Raw genomic sequence first — 14179 nt, 5'->3', positions numbered from 1 at the left:
AGTATTTAATACTCAAATCTGCTTTCTTTATGCAAATGTATGTATATATTTATTATTGGAAATCAATTAACAACAGAAAACAATGACAAATATTCCAGAAACCCTCACAGGTACTGCATTTACCATACAAAATATGCTCAAATCATAACATGGCAAACTGCAGTCCAACAGGCAACAACAGCTGTCAGTGTGTCAGTGTACTGACTTGACTATGACTTGCCCCAAACTGCATGTGATTATCATAAAGTGGGCATGTCTGTAAAGGGGAGACTCGTGGGTACCTATAGAACCCATTTTCATTCACATATATTGAGGTCAGAGGTCAAGGGAACCCTTTGAAAATGGCCATTCCAGTTTTTTCTCGCCAAAATTTAGTGCAAGTTTGAAGTGTTATTAAGCCTCCTTTACAACAAGCTAGTATGACATGGTTGGTACCGTTGGATTCCTTAGGTTTTGTATTGCGCGAACAAAGTTTTGGTTCACAAAAAAGGATATTTTTGAAAACGCCTTCTAAGGTGCAGATTTTTAAAAACTCTGGTTACCTAGTATCAGTGTGGACGTGTAAAACAGGAGCGTTTGGGTTCTCTCTTCATTTCACACATGCCCATTGTTGCTTTGTGTAATTAGCATGCGTCAGAAACAATAACAAAGATGGCGGACAACTGGCTTTTTTACGTTTTGTTAGCACTGATCTGACTAATTACTACTTTACATTTGAAAAATGTTACAATCACAGGAGGTCGAAGCAGGGAACACATTAAACATGTCGAGGCCGAATGGACGGAGATATTTTGTAAAAACGAAGGTCTTGTGGACAATTTTTGGAAAATATGTTTTTTGAAATATCTGTTTATGTGTAGACAGGGCCTTAAACTTTTTTTCATAACATGGACTGTTTTTCAGAAAGATTCATGTTTTCACACAATTTCTTTGAATGCAAAAAATTGCAAGCTTCACCGTTTCATTTTGTCATGGTTAACTGTATAAGATTATTTCGGCTTTTTCGCTAAAAAAGTGACTATGTTTATATCGGCACAAAGCAACTTTTATACAAACTTTGCATCCAGTTACATTGAGCACTTTAAAAATAAGGGGTTAAAAATACTGCATTTGTTTACGATCTTACTCTACTTTCCCTGTTTAAACCCTCCAGTCCACATTGTTCACCTCCCTCTGGTGGAATGAACCTGTTGGAGAAAAGACAGCACACACACTCTGTAGTCTGACTCCCTCCACAGGTAAACACGTAGAACAGCACTGTAGAGAATACACATTGTAGGCCTAAGACTCCACATAGTGTAGGAGGTATTGAAAATGAAAGACTTGACAGATGATTGCATGTTTATCTGTTATATTATTTTAGCAATTAATGTGCTGGTTGCTTTCTTCATTAATTGTCTATAAAAGTTAGAAAATAGTGAAACTTATGAGTTATATTATTATTAAATTAAAGTCTTACCGTGCTGTCTCTTCCTTGTGTGAAAGTCGTCCTGACATCCTCCAGCGAATCTTGAAATCACTGATGCCCTTGTTTTTCATCTCTGCCTCCAGCTAGGAAGCATAGAAGCATACACAACACTCATATTTACATTTATTATAACTTGAATTATTAGCAACTTGGATATCATTAGCTATAGCTCTTATAAACTATTAATTACTAATGGAGTCGACTTTTACGAATGCACATATGAAACAATCTCTCAGTAACATTTGTCTTTCTCACCTGGCTCAAGATTTGTTGTTGGATGGCCGGGTCACTCATGTCAAAGTCAGCGCTGATCCTCAACACAGATCTCTTCTTCTTCTTAAAGTCTGAAAAATATGGTTGCTGATGTGATTGCATAGCTGGCATTTATGGTGTCGTTATGAAATGTTAAGATTTAAAGTGTGTCATTTGTTTAGCAACTTTTAGTCCATTGGCTACAAATTGCAGCTACAAGTAGCATCACCACTGACCATCACCACATAAATAATAAATAAATAAATAAATAAAGTTACAATGAGAGACTTAGTATCTGCGTGAGATAGGTAATTTAAAATTGCTAAAATGCCATATTTTGGTGTTAAAATTATGTTGTCATCCAATGTTTGTTCCTCATGTGAAAAAAAAAAAAAAAAAAATTTGACAAAAAGCTGGGTGCTTGGCAATTTCTATCCAATTCATAAAACTACAAAAGTGCTTTTAATTTGGATTATTTTAACTTCCTATAAAAATATCTTAATTTGTTGTTAATTTTGTCCAAGCAAGACATCTTGAAATTTCTTTTTTGTTTGTTTGTTTTTTTGGTTCAACCAACAGTCCCAAACTCCAAAATATTTACTTTACAAAGATGTAAAAAAGATGAAAACAGCAAATCCTCATATTTAAAAAGCTTGAATCGGCAAATGTTGGACATTTTTGCTTGAAAAATTACTTTTTTTTTGGTCAATCAACTACTTACTTAAGCACTAATTTAGAGCTTACATGAACTTGTATAGCACTCACAGTAGCAGAGAAACATAGATTTGGTGTTGCAGGACCTTACGCTCCATTTCCCGTCATAGACATGAACACAGTTTGGACCCCCTCTTAAGCTGCTAAGTGGTTCCTGAGACCAGTATCTGAACGAGGAGTGACTCCTATCTGACCACTTCCAGGATTCTCCTGACAGGCCGATCCAGACCCGCTTTCCAGCCGGCACCATGCTCTTGATTTCATGGTTCTCAGTCCAGTTCCTCACGCTGAGCAGGTCTGTGTGGTGCTCCCTGCAGTAGCGTCGAGCGTCGGTCCAGTTCAATGCTGTTTTCACGAGAATCTTTGTTTCGGGTGCACCTTTTTTGCCTGTGACCACAGAAATAATCATGATGCACAAACAACACACTAAGAACGCCAGTTGTTCCTGGAAGGAAACAATGATGAGCTTTGGAAATTGGTTGATGATATTTAAATCACCCACACTTTTGTAGTTAATAGTATATAACATGCAAAAAACAGGTTAGTTAAAAATCCTAGTATAGTATGTAAAAAAAAAGTTCATAGTATAGTATGTGGAAAAAAGTCACAGTATAGTATGTCCAAAAAAAAATCCTAGTATATCATGTAAAAAAAGTCATAGTATGTTGAAAAGAAGTCATAGTATTGGATATCGAAAAAAAAAAAAAAGGTTATAGTATGGCATGTTGAAAAAAAGGTTATAGTATAGTATGACGAAAAAAAGTCAAAGTATGTTGAAAAAAAGGTCATAGTATTGTATATTGAAAAAAGGGTTATAGTATAGTATGTGGGGAAAAAAAGTCACAGTATAGTATGTCCAAAAAAAAATCATAGTATATTATGTCAAAAAAAAGTCATAGTATGTTGAAAAAAAGGTTATAGTATAGTATGTCGAGAAAAAAAAAGTCATAGTATAGTATGTCGTAGAAGACATTCCTTGGAGACAATAGACACTAGCTCACTACAGATACTTTGTAAACACATGTGAATAATATTTTCCATAATATTACCATCAAAGCATAAGAAGTACTGAAGTAAGTCACAGTCCAGGTCTTTCCATTCACCCGTGTGTCGTATGACAGCACAGTGCCGGATGACACTTTTGTAGTTGGGTTCACCAACACCCCAGTTCCTGAACTCAGCTTCACCGTCTCTATAGTAACCCTTTTCTGACAGAGACCACTTCCAGGTTACGACATCTTCATACAGCCCAATCCAAAAGTCGTTGAAGTCTTTCTCCATTTTATCGATGACCCTGTTCATGTCCCAGACGTTGTTGATGGAGGCCAGGTCACCGTGCCTCTCTTTGCAGTAGGTTTGGGCTTCAAACCATGTTTTAGGTTGATTGTGAATGAGAATGTAGTCACGGCTGCAGGAAGAGGGGGAACAGTAATCTGTTGGTAGAAAAAGGAAAATTCAACAATATTGATTTTTTTGTGAATGCATGATGTAGCTATGATGAACTAGTATGAATACCTGTTGTAAGTCCGTAAAACCAGGCTTGAATAAATCACATCAATCAATCAAAGAGAAAAATTTCAATCAATCTTGAAAATCAGTATTCTTAAAAAGAATTGAGAGCATCGATAGCAATTATTCAGCATTACTGTGGTATTTATAGAGGTCATAAAAGTAAAATCCTTCATTTGAAATGGCAATTTGTATTTATGAATGGAAAATACAGTCAGCCACTATCACCGCATTAGCCTTGAAAGTTTTATTACAGCCCGATTGATAGGAAAAAAATGTTGGCATTGTACATTTCTGCAAAACAAGGAATATTGTCTTAACAAAATAACATAAATCACAGTATCATCTGCAAATCTGATGATTCTTCCATTTCGATTGGAATTTTGCATTGTCAGGATTTTTTGAAACTGCATAATCTATTTACCATGGCGCGGGGGCTGCTGAGGGACTTTGTTTTGAAGATTTATCCGAGTGCTATAGACCTCCACCTCACACAGAGACGGTGGTATGAAAGGATGGAATACAGTCACATAGCGACCCACAGCACCACCGCAATCCAGGGTCACCAGAGATTGTAAACCACTTGGGATGACCCCACATCTGAAATAGAGATATAGAAACATAGGTGGTGCATGTGATACTGCTTTATTTATTTTATTATCAAAATTTTATTTTACAATATTTACGGTACCATGACAAAATCCTCAAAACTATGAGATACTGGGTTAAGTATTGAATGAGCCAAACTCCCAAAGTATTTGCTGTAGTTGTTTACATTCTCCAATGTCAAAGTCCCATGATTTGTTGAGACAGCCATCCACCTCAACCTCCTCCCTCTGTTACATTATTTCCTCCTTTGCTCCCAACAGACAAGATTCATAAATCCTACGGCGACTAGTAGAGGGTTTTGTCAATTGAAGGTAAAAAATGTTGGGCATTTGCTGCAATGACTGATTATGTAGTTCCACTTCCACTTTTTAGACAGTCCCCACTTTTAACATAATGGGCGATGCATTCGTCCAACCTTGGCCGACTATATATTTACCTTGTGTTGTCCACTCGGACATTGGCATTATAGCAGCAGTCCTTGCTGTAGGCAAGCTGGACCGCAGTCACATTGTAGGGAACCAGTAGATCCACTTTCACCCACTGACCGGGTTTGTTTTGAGTTCTGCTGCAGGTGGAAGACCTACGGCCATCAATAACTGTGCTAGCTTTATTTTCGGCTTTCCATCTTGAGGAAGATTGAAAAGCTACTCCTCTCAAAGCTACATTTTCTAGTGAGGAGAAAGGTGTTAAAAAAGATGAGTTGTTTGACAAAAAACATATCACATGCACATATCTGCAAATATCTCCAATTTAATTTCAATTAAACAATGGTGTTTGGAGAAGTCCAAAGAGCCATTGGTGTAAACATAAAATGGAAGCCAGTATTCGTCATGGTGTGTGGAGCTTACCAAGCAGAGTACCAAACACCCGTACTTCACAAACAGTCAAAGTCTTCAGTAGTCCAGGAAGAACTACATGGACGAAGCGACCTTCCATTGTTCCACAATGGTAGTTGTATTTGCGCTGTCCCTCTGCAATGGAGATGATGGCACACCTGACATGGGGAGGAAGTATAAGTAAGAGTATCAAAGTGGCTGGTAAGTATTAGTGCTACTACAGCAAGTAAGTACTCTTTTGTTCGGCTAATATCACCTTTGGTTGCTGGTGTCACTCCTGAGGCCGATGCGGATCTCAGCACCATTCAGCTCCTCTGAGCAGCAGTCTCCAACGCTGATGATTGACACAGCAGTTATGCGGTAGATACTCCTCAGGTCTAGTCGCCACCAGGGATTATTTCGCATTGGGACTGAGGCACAGGTTTCCCGCGACTGCTTCGGCCCAGGGCGTTCATCGACGGCCTTACGTGGAGCAGTTTCAGCAGAAGCTGGTTCAGCAGACTGTGTAGCTGTACCTCTCTGTGCCAGGTTAACTGTCAGGAGTGTCATGAAGGCAGTTATGAATAAATGAATGAAAAAGAACCAGTTAAAGATTCATTTGGAAAACCATAGCATTGGTCCAAGTTTACATCCACGCTAGCGGCTCTTTGAGGCTGTAATACAAATTGTAAAGCAAACCAAACTGTTGTTAGGTAGATAAACCAAAGTATTAGACAAATCAGAAATTTGACCTGATAATGGCGCTTGATAAAAGTCCATCAGAATGACATTTCCATCCCTCAAACAAGTTGCTAGCGTGGTTAAAATCACCAAAAACATTTAAAAGTCAACAATATAAAAAAAAATTATTATTCTGAATCATAAACTCAATTTTACCTCCGAAGAAAATGCTTCAAACTCACAACCTGGAAACTGGTTGTAAATGTACACAGACCTTATTCTTCACTGAAGTAATTGTGTAACTCCAAGTAATAACATAAAACAATAGAGTGCTCCAGGGATGAGGTATTATTGTAGGCCGACCAGGAAGTTAGCATTGCCCTGGGTTCCCTTGACAAAAAGCCAATGGGATTTTTCCATTGGGTTTTGGATTATTGCAGAAAATAAGCTCTGTGGCAAACACACGTTGATGATACTTACACGTTTTGTTCAGCAAGATAATCTTAACAAATGAACACCACTTTTATGATTTTTGAAGTGTGAATACAATCTACAGAAGTAAAATGCTAATGTTAGGCTATAGACGAACTACACCATGGTCGCATCAGCGAGAGTACGTACAACGAGGCTGTAAAGGAGGACAAGTCGGCCTTTAGCCACTTAGCAACCGCCTTTTTTAAGATACATCAAAGCTGCAAAATTAACGAGCGGGGCATTTATTGATGTATTTTATGTCGTAGAACAAAACATTAAAATCTCTTTAAGCTTGTGTTAACCACAGACCTTATTTCAGGCATCTAACTAAAAACCCATTCAAAAAGCCCATTGACCTGCAGACGAGGGAACCGGAAGAACTCATTTCCAGATGTTAGGACTCATTCCTGTAGCACTCTATATTGAACAAAAATAAAAAAATATTATATCATAATATTATGCCATTGCTCAGTGTTGCGTTACCTCCTGTAACGTGGGTAGTAGCGTACACTTTGACCTCACAAAGCTGAAGTCTCCTCTTTACTCCAGGGAGGAAAATGTTGACGTAGCGTCCTCTCATCTGTTTGCAATTGAAGGTCATGGTAATGTTACTGTTCACAGTGATGACTGCACATCTGAGGGAGGAGGAGGGGAGAAGAGATAAATAGTACAGAAAGAAAGAGTTGTAATTTCACATAAAGACTCTTAAAACAGCATATTGCATATTAACCCAAAGTATCACCTGGAATTGTTGTTGCCATTGTTCTCCAGTGAGTTACCAATGCGGATTTCTGCCCCATTTAGCTCAGAAACGCAGCAATCTGATCTTCGGATGACTTCAACTGATATGATGTCATATGGACCCCGCATGTCCACTCTCCACCAGGGGTTGTTCTCATACAGAGTGGAAACACAGCTCCCATACCAATAGTTTGCATAAGGTTTGCCATCAATCGGCAAGTGTGGTAAAAACAAGGGGTCCCACAACGAAGACTGTGCAGCCACTCCACCCAGAGCCACGTTAGCTGGAGAAGTTAGCACAGCGACAAAGAGTTATGTTTGCGATGCAAAATATGTTACACAGGAAAGCACTTCATGAGAATTAGAGTTGTTCCGATACCGATACCAGTAGCGGAAAAGCCTCCAATACAGCCTACATGAACGGAGGTAGGAAAGTAACTCTTGATTTGGCTGTTAGTGCATTTTACAACTTTTAAGACCTAATGATTTAAATAAAGGCTATTCAATTGTTCGCACTAGGAAGTTGATTTAGCTAAAAAAAATTATCTACTGAGTTACAGTATATGTCTCCTCCCCAATGTAAGACTATGGGAAAAAGTATTTTTGGGCCCAATGGCATCATGTGACGTACACGGAAGTTGTAATTCCTCGGTTTGCTCACTATGCGAAATTTGTTTCAAAGCCCGGCGCTCTTCCTGGGGGTTTGCTCGTTACTCGATCCGTCCATCCTGTCATTAGCTACTTCCATCATCAGCTCCGTAACAACAATTATCGCTACATCATTTGGCAATATTTCACACTGGAAAATCCCACGAGTAAAACGGCGATGTGTTTTTAACGTACTGGTATCGGATCGGTAAGTTCGGGTGTCAAAGTCTAATGAGAATCTTGAAAATGAAGCGAAATTAAAGGGAGAAAATAAGTTTTACAACAAAAACACTACATGTAGCTTATCGATTATTGATTATTGTTATTAAATTGTTCATTAAAACCAAATAATCCAAACAAACAAATTAACAAAATCCCCGTTACCCTACAGTATGTTGTTCAATATGCAACTAACAAACAATATTGTGTCAATTTCTACCTCATTACATAACCACTGCATAATTTAATCAACTTTAGATGCCATTGTTCGTTACCTCCTGTAACAGTTGCAGGGTACACTTTGACCTCACAAAGCTGAAGTGTTCTATTTACTCCAGGGAGGAAAATGATGACGTAACGTCCTCTCATCGGGTTGCAGTGGAAGGTCATGTAAATGTCATTGGTCCCAGTGATGACTGCACATCTGAGGAAGGAGGAAGGGAGAAGAGATAAATAGTACAGAAAGATAGAGTTGTAATTCCACATAAAGACTCTTAGAACAGCATATTTCTTCAACCAATATGAAAAGTTAACAGCTCCTAGCAACCACTATCCAGAGCCGACTATCGTCCGTACTGCTGGTCTGAGGACAAAACTAAGCAAATTAGCTCCCCCCCTTTCTATCCAACATGAACACATGTCAGTGTGAATACTGGAGTGAAAATAAATAAAAACAATCCAGTCTGATTATCAAGTTCATTTTACCACATTGTATCACCTAGGATTGTTGGTGCCATTGTTCTCCAGTGAGTTACCAATGCGGATTTCCGCCCTATTTAGCTCAGAAACGCAGCAATCTGATCTCCGAATGACTTCAATTGTTGAGATTTCATGCGGACGCCCCATGTCCACTCTCCACCAGGGGTCGTCCTCCCTCAAAGTGGAAACACAGCTCTGAGATGCGTAGTCTGAATAAGGTTTGCCATCAATCACCAAGTTTGGTAAAAGCAAGGGGTCCAACAGTGAAGACAGCGCAGCCACTCCACCCAGAGCCACGTTAGCTGGAGAGTTAGCACAGCGACAAAGATTATAGAATCAGTAATCAAGTACAGAGCAAAATATGTAAAATATATATTTTTTTTTACATAACTAAAATGTTTTTAAGACTTTTCAAAACCTGCAGATATCCTGAATAACTGTTTGACGCCCAGAGTGGTCAACGTATTTCACGAAAGAGTGAAGGTTAGAGAAAAGTCAAAAAAATAAATATAAATTTGTATAGCAGAACTTTGAGTTTCTTCGTTCCTACGCCATTAATCATCTCATGATACATTGATGCATTAGTATTAACAATCTAATGTCAACACAGGACATTTTACTGCAAAACAAGTACTTAACTACATTTTGCTCATTTTGTACTTTTTGAATGCAGGATTTTTACTGGTAATGGAGTATTTTTACATTGTTGCATTGGTACTTATACTTAAAGTAAATGATCTGAGTACTTCTTTCATCACTGCTTTTCATACTAAATATTTTCTTACCTGCCTGATGAGTAATCCTCAAACTGAGAAGGATAGACCCTGCAAATAAAGTTTAATATTGACATAAAACTCTTTCAATACACAATCAATATACATCTTGCAGCTTTATAAATTTCTTAAAAACACATTTTAGTTTCTAAATGTGGCCCACTGTATGACAAACACTGATATTCGAATTTAGGAAAATTAAAAATAAAATAAATGAATGGCCACCATCTCGGATTTAATCTGTAAATGAGCCATACGTTATAAAAAAAATAGATTTAATTTTGTAATAGTGATTCTTCATCTTTTTTTTATTTCAAACAAAGACCAAAAATCCACTCATTTAAACAAATTATATGACTTACCCCAAATGAAAATGAATTTCCATTCCATGATCTATAGAACTTTTCTGTTTCATTTATGGTGTAAATCCATAACGTGTTTATGATGTCTAGACTTTGGTTATCAAAGTGTTCCCAATCCTTCCTGTATTCTGCTTTTTATTTGACCTACATACAAATAAATGGAAATCACATTTACATAATGACATGCATGAGTGCAACACTGTCATAAGAAAATTCTGACTGGTGTCCAGATACTGACACAACAGCCCCTTCAAAATAAAATGTTAGTATTGACTGTAGGAGGCAGCAGCATGTCTTCCCTTACCAAAATTAAGTTTATTCAAGTATGCTATTAGTATACTTCTTTTGAACTTAAAAAACGAGTATACTTTCAGTTTATTTTGTAGGTACTTATTAGAGATATACTTAACAAAAGTATACTTAAATGTCTAAGTATACTTGGCTTGTACTGACAAGTATACAGAGAAGTCTAAGTATACTTGATTTATACTGACAAGTATACAGAAAAGTCTAAGTATACTTTGCTTATAGGCCTACTTACTTAATGAAGATATACTTAAGATAAGTATAATTAAGTATTCTTGCCTTATAGGCCTACAGAAAAGATTACTTGGCTTGTAGTTGTGCTTACTTTTTGATAGAGTAGCCTATTAAAGTATGTGAGAGTTTGTAAAAGGATGTTTTGATATTAATTTACTTCAATTCATCAAGGTTTTGGATTACCCATTCGCCGTAGAGGCACGCGAGAAAAACTGATTTTATTATTTTTTTTAATCTCATCACAAATCATGAAGTCAAATAGCAAAAGGAGCAAGTCTTTTTATGTAATACGTAAATCCTTGGCTAAGTACTATAAATTAAAGTATACAAAGTATACTTTCATGAACTAAAAAGCAGAGATGCTCATAAGTCCAAGTCAAGTTTCAAGTCTTTGCAGTCTGTTGAATAAATTCCTCTGTACATCTATAGGCCTACTAAGTATACTCAAAACAGTCAGTATGCAGACTAAAAAGCTCTTGAGTTTTGAGCGTGCTGTTGATGTACAATCTTCTCCCACAATGCAATGCAAAAGTGGCAGAGGCAGTTTGATGGCCTTTGCAAAACCGACGTATTGCATCTTTTAATGTTTCTTTTAATCATTTGATTTGATGCAAAATCTGTATAATCTTTTAATCGTATTGCAAATTATCACAAAATGTGAAATAAACATGTTATTTTAATTAAACTGATTATGTATAAATGTTGTCTTTCTAAAATAAATTTTATATACGAAATTATTTGATTTCTTTCATTAACAAAAATTAGTTTTGTATTTCAGAACTTATTAAACAATTTTAATGATACTGTTTTTCAATTATCAATCTCTGAAACAAGTTTCTTAATAACCCATAGAGAGTTAGTCTGCAGTGATTTGTGGTGGAAGTAGGTGTCACACTTTATGTATAGTATTTCTGAATTCACTGATCCTAAACGCTGAGGATATTCTCAGCCCGGATGTCCTTCACATTGACTGTTCTGCTTGAATGCTCATATTTGGTTTATTCATTTGATTAACCAAATTTGCACATGTAGAAATAAATTTCAAGCAAATTACTGGGCGGGCACGTTGACATATGCCACTAACACAGACCGACTCACGAAGTCGTGTATGTGCAGTTTTTTATTTTATATACTGTATATAAAGAAGTGTATAAAGCCACATTTTATTGAAAGGTATTGCTTTGAACAAACTGAGCATACAATATTATTCAAATTTCAACTCAGTGTGCAAATATTAAACTGAAGGTGCAATGCATGCTTTTGCACCCTTATAGAACCGGGTCTGATTAGCAGCATCATCATAAGAACAGTTAGGCCATAACAACAATATGCAACAGTAAGACCAACGCCACCAGGCATCTAAAAACGGTACCAGGCCTTTAATAATGCAAATTATTTGACCATTAAAAAAAATTTAATTACATATTTTTCATCTATTTTTAAAGATTTACATCCTCAGTAGGAAGTAGGAAACCAATGGGCTTGGGGCTGCGTGGCACAGACAGAGTAGGGAAGTTGTAAAATATTGAGAAACAGACTAGCGCATTGTTTTTTTTTATGATTATGATATTGTCCATGCAAAAATATTTTACAACATTTTAAGACAGGAATTTTTATAGGCAAGCCAAAGTCCCGAATACTGCTGTTAAAGGAACTGGGTTGGTCTAGACCTTAAACCCACTGGCCGTTGTTGTATTTTATAACTGACATACTGCTCTCTGGATTTTTAAAAGCTATCAAAACTCATCCTGACATGTGATCGAAGATGAATGCAGAGACGTGACTAGTAAACATTCCCCAGGTGATGACTGCGTGTGACAGATTTTCCTTCCTCGTTATTGCATCTCTAGCAAGATGGTCATAAACTACCATATCACCACTGGGACATATTAAAACTAATTAGAGCAGTCGATTTCAACCTGGCGTCCGCCTGCGCCAAAAAAAAAACTGGGGTGCGTCAGGATTTGTAAACGGTAAATGGACTTGCATTTACTGTATATAGCGCTTTTCTAGTCTTCTGACCACTCAAAGCGCTTTACACTACACGTCAGCATTCACCCATTCACACACATTCATACACTGATGGCAGAGGCTGCCATGCAAGGTGCATCAGGATCTAATCTAAATACTCATTCACACACCGATGGCTATGCCGTCAGGAGCAATTTGGGGTCAAGTGTCTTGCTCAAGGACACATCGACATGTGACCGGAGCAGCCGGGTATCTAATCACCGACCTTCCGATTGGTGGACGACCTGCTCTACCCTCAGGCGCCCCAATTTGTCTGCTTTGAGGTTGTCAAAATTTGTTTTGCTCTAAAATCATAATAACACACTTACTGGATAATTTAAACAAAGTCTGTATATAGAATTATTTAAAAATATATACATTTTTGCTACTTAAATAGCAAAATCTAACAAAATATTCTGCTTTAATCCGTATTTTTTGGCGTTTAGCCTTTCAAAAACAACATTTTCACTGCAGTCAAAAAGCTATTTGCTCTCCTGCTTGATGCACACAAGGGGAGGCCCGCACCGATATTAACGGGCAATGGTGCCTAACCCAGGATCTAGGCTGTAGGCTAGAATAAATATAGCTGATTACTGAAACATTAAAAGTTTTCTGAATCTGCACCATTGATTTACAGAATATTTTTATAAGATATACAAGATTTTTTGGCGTTATAGTAATAATAATGGTTCAGAATGATGTAAAATTGCATAGTTTTAGGTCATAAACATTCAAATTGTCTTGGGGGAGGACCCCAAACCTCCACTCCACATTTATACCAGTTCTTTGCCTGTGATATTTGTGGGTTTTTAATTTATAAGACTGATCTTCTTGTGTTGCCGCTGAACGCACAGGCCTACTGGGCTTAATAACAGCGTTGTCTTGACTTATTGTTGACATATTGTCTTATAATGGCGAGTTTCATATTCTGTTTACTGATGATTGATGATCCATTTAATATTTGTCACCGTCCATTGATGGGGGATTCTGAATTTAAGTTGCTGTGGCATACTGTGTCCGTAGCCCCGGAGCCTTAAATAATATTAAGGCACATATATATTAACAGGGCGGTTTAGCACCAATCTAACAACACCATAAATTACATTTATTTAACCACAATAAAAAATCTATTTTGTCTCTCATGCTATTATAGCTTCAAGGAAAACAGGTTGGGAACCAGTGGGTAAGAGGATATGCTTAAAAAATTTGCTGAAATTATTTTTCTTGATAGGCATTTCTTTGTTACAGGCTAAATGTAGTGTACTTTTAAGATGAAATATTGTTGTAATTAAAAATATTAACAAATAATCTAACAATTATGAAAGAATAACATCAAAAAGTGAGAATTAACACCATTTTATTATTTATTATCCACAGTTTCAAAGTCCATTTATTGCAAGAAATGGAAAACGTTAAACTTTACGTTGAACCCAAGGTGACATTAAGAAATTCCTTATTTTTTCCGATTAACAATCCAAAATCCAAACAAATTAAACAAAAGTGATTCTGATATTCACAGTTACAGATTGTTTGTCCATCAAGACAAGAACAACAAAGGTGGATGCATTTTGAATTGTGAGTTATTCCCCTTTCACTAAATTATCTATCGTTTGCAATTGTTGTGATGCAAAACCATGACAATCTTCATGGTGCTATTGTGCATAG

General features: G+C 36.9%; 1 protein-coding gene across 1 annotated transcript; it reads right to left on the bottom strand.

Moving 5' to 3' along the window:
• Positions 1-1455: 1455 nt before the first annotated feature.
• LOC119482155 lies at positions 1456-10075 on the bottom strand. Its single transcript, XM_037759575.1, has 14 exons — positions 9965-10075; positions 9615-9653; positions 8849-9131; positions 8406-8554; positions 7265-7547; positions 7006-7157; positions 5645-5921; positions 5401-5546; positions 4989-5220; positions 4368-4543; positions 3484-3867; positions 2486-2821; positions 1724-1812; positions 1456-1551 (listed from the first exon to the last, which is right to left on the bottom strand). The coding sequence occupies exons 1-14, from the start codon at positions 9990-9992 to the stop codon at positions 1456-1458; spliced, it is 2670 nt and encodes an 889-aa protein (XP_037615503.1). The 5' UTR covers positions 9993-10075.
• Positions 10076-14179: the final 4104 nt, after the last annotated feature.

The sequence above is a fragment of the Sebastes umbrosus genome, chromosome 22, assembly GCF_015220745.1.
Source record: "Sebastes umbrosus isolate fSebUmb1 chromosome 22, fSebUmb1.pri, whole genome shotgun sequence".
Classification (NCBI taxonomy): Eukaryota; Metazoa; Chordata; class Actinopteri; order Perciformes; family Sebastidae; genus Sebastes; species Sebastes umbrosus.
Note: the sequence above shows the minus strand (reverse complement) of the source record. Positions and strands in the feature narration are given on the sequence as shown.

What these genes read in the sequence shown, in the direction of transcription:
- LOC119482155 (XM_037759575.1), bottom strand. Translation starts at nt 9,992, where the DNA reads ATGGAATGGAAATTCATTTTCATTTGGG. An exon ending in TACTACCCACGTTACAGGAG is followed by an intron (nt 5,922 to 7,005) that starts GTAACGCAACAC and finishes CACTCCTGACAG; the next exon opens with TTAACCTGGCACAGAGAGGT. An exon ending in GTCCGAGTGGACAACACAAG is followed by an intron (nt 4,544 to 4,988) that starts GTAAATATATAG and finishes TCTCTATTTCAG; the next exon opens with ATGTGGGGTCATCCCAAGTG.